General features: G+C 60.3%; 1 protein-coding gene across 1 annotated transcript in view; it reads left to right on the forward strand.

Moving 5' to 3' along the window:
- Positions 1-238: 238 nt before the first annotated feature.
- Positions 239-1,596, forward strand: part of SEZ6 (seizure related 6 homolog (mouse)) — a gene marked incomplete at its 3' end in the record, with an annotated part of 10,021 nt that continues 8,663 nt past the window's right edge. Inside the window, exon 1 of the mRNA XM_010193044.1 lies at positions 239-320. Coding sequence (XP_010191346.1) covers positions 239-320 — 82 coding nt within the window. The remainder of the gene's footprint in view (positions 321-1,596) is intronic.

The following is a 1,596-nucleotide window of genomic DNA, read 5'->3' on the forward strand; positions in this document are numbered from 1 at the left end:
ATGTAGTCCCTGCCATGGGGCTTAGGGACATTGGAGCCCAAGGATTTTTCCCCCTTCTTGTCGTTTGGGGTGACCCCTCTGGCCCCGGGGAGGGCATAGGGGAGATGCAGGGATGGCAGGTGTTGGTCCTGCCCAAGGAGAGCAGCCAACACCCAGTTTAGCTCGTTGGCTCTGCCACCCATGGGGCACAGGCAGCCCCGCAGCCTTGATGCCTTGCAGCTCTGTTGCCCCAAAAACCATGACTGGGGACCTGCCAGGGCTCGAGGTGCCCTGGTCCACAGTGGCCATGACGATAGTGGGCAATGTGGACAGGGTGAGGTGTGAGTTGGGGTCTGTCCCTGGTGGGATGCAGGACGTGGGATGCGGGCACGGCTCAGCCGAGCTGCAGGCAGCAGCCGTGCAGGGAGTTACATAAACTCCCCATCTGGCAGCCGGGGAAGGGCGCCGTGGCCCTGTGCCCGCTGCTATTCCCGTCTTGCTCTGCCACCCAGAGCTGCTGTCACAGCCCCTCTTGCCTGGGGGGGACCCTCTGCATGGCAGCAAGTGGGGCAAGGCCATGGCACTGCCATCTCCTGTCCTGTTTGGGGGGCAGCAAGACTGGATGGGGGTCTGTATTGCCGGCCCGGGCAGGGCAGGCTTCCCTTGAGGGAGGCTGGTTCTTACCATGTCAGTTTAATGATTTCTAATGAGCAATTACCTCTAGTCAGTCCCCTAATTTCTGAATATCAATAAAGTTAATTAAACTCCGCATGTGCATTTCCCAGAGCATTAGAGGTAGGGATGCCCTGGGAGGTGCCAAACTCTTCCCAGGGCTGGGAGTTGCAGGGTCCTGTCCACCCTCTGCCCCACCATGTTCTGGGAGCTGCCCATGGGGCTCACTCCCCTGCTCCCAGCCTCTCATTAGGAAGGGCTTCCAGCCCAGCACCCGGATTTCCATGTGACACCACCATGCTCAGTGTCACCATGGCCTTGACTTGGCATTGGTGGGCTGGTGCATGGTGGGGATGTGACATGGATCTGGGGGACAGGAGTCTCGAACCCCTCATCCAGGCTGGGGAATTGGTGGTGCCCTCAGGTGGTGGCAATGCCAGGGCCTGATCCTGTCTCTCTCCTGTGGGTCTGTTCCAGCCGTGGGGCAGCACCAGCCCCTGGTGCCCACAGGAGTTTGCCCCAGCAGAAAGTGGGGTCTGGGCTCCACAGCATGGTGCAGCCGGGGGTACAATGCTGGGCATGGCTCCATCCCACTGCACCCCAGTTCTCCAAAGCCACAGCAGGCCTGGCTTTTTTTGGGAGGTCATCTTCACCATGCTGAAGGGAGCTCCTTGTAATTTGAGGTTCTGGCAGTCTGGAATAATACGAAGCAGTGTGGGTTGTGGTGGGAAGCATGGGGCCTGGCTGTGCCCCCATGAGCTGTGCCACACCATCCAGTGCCCATCGGGACAATGTCCCTGGGGCTGTGGATGCCGGTCGGGGTCTCGGTGCGAGAAGGGGGCCAGGGAAGGAAGCAGGCATCTGCTACAGTAATTAACGTGCGTGCTCGTCCCCTGCGTGTCTTGGAGGAGTTCATCACCGCCACGCTGCTGTGCCGCCAGTCTG

The sequence above is a fragment of the Mesitornis unicolor genome, unplaced genomic scaffold, assembly GCF_000695765.1.
Source record: "Mesitornis unicolor isolate BGI_N332 unplaced genomic scaffold, ASM69576v1 scaffold34949, whole genome shotgun sequence".
Lineage (NCBI taxonomy): Eukaryota > Metazoa > Chordata > Aves > Mesitornithiformes > Mesitornithidae > Mesitornis > Mesitornis unicolor.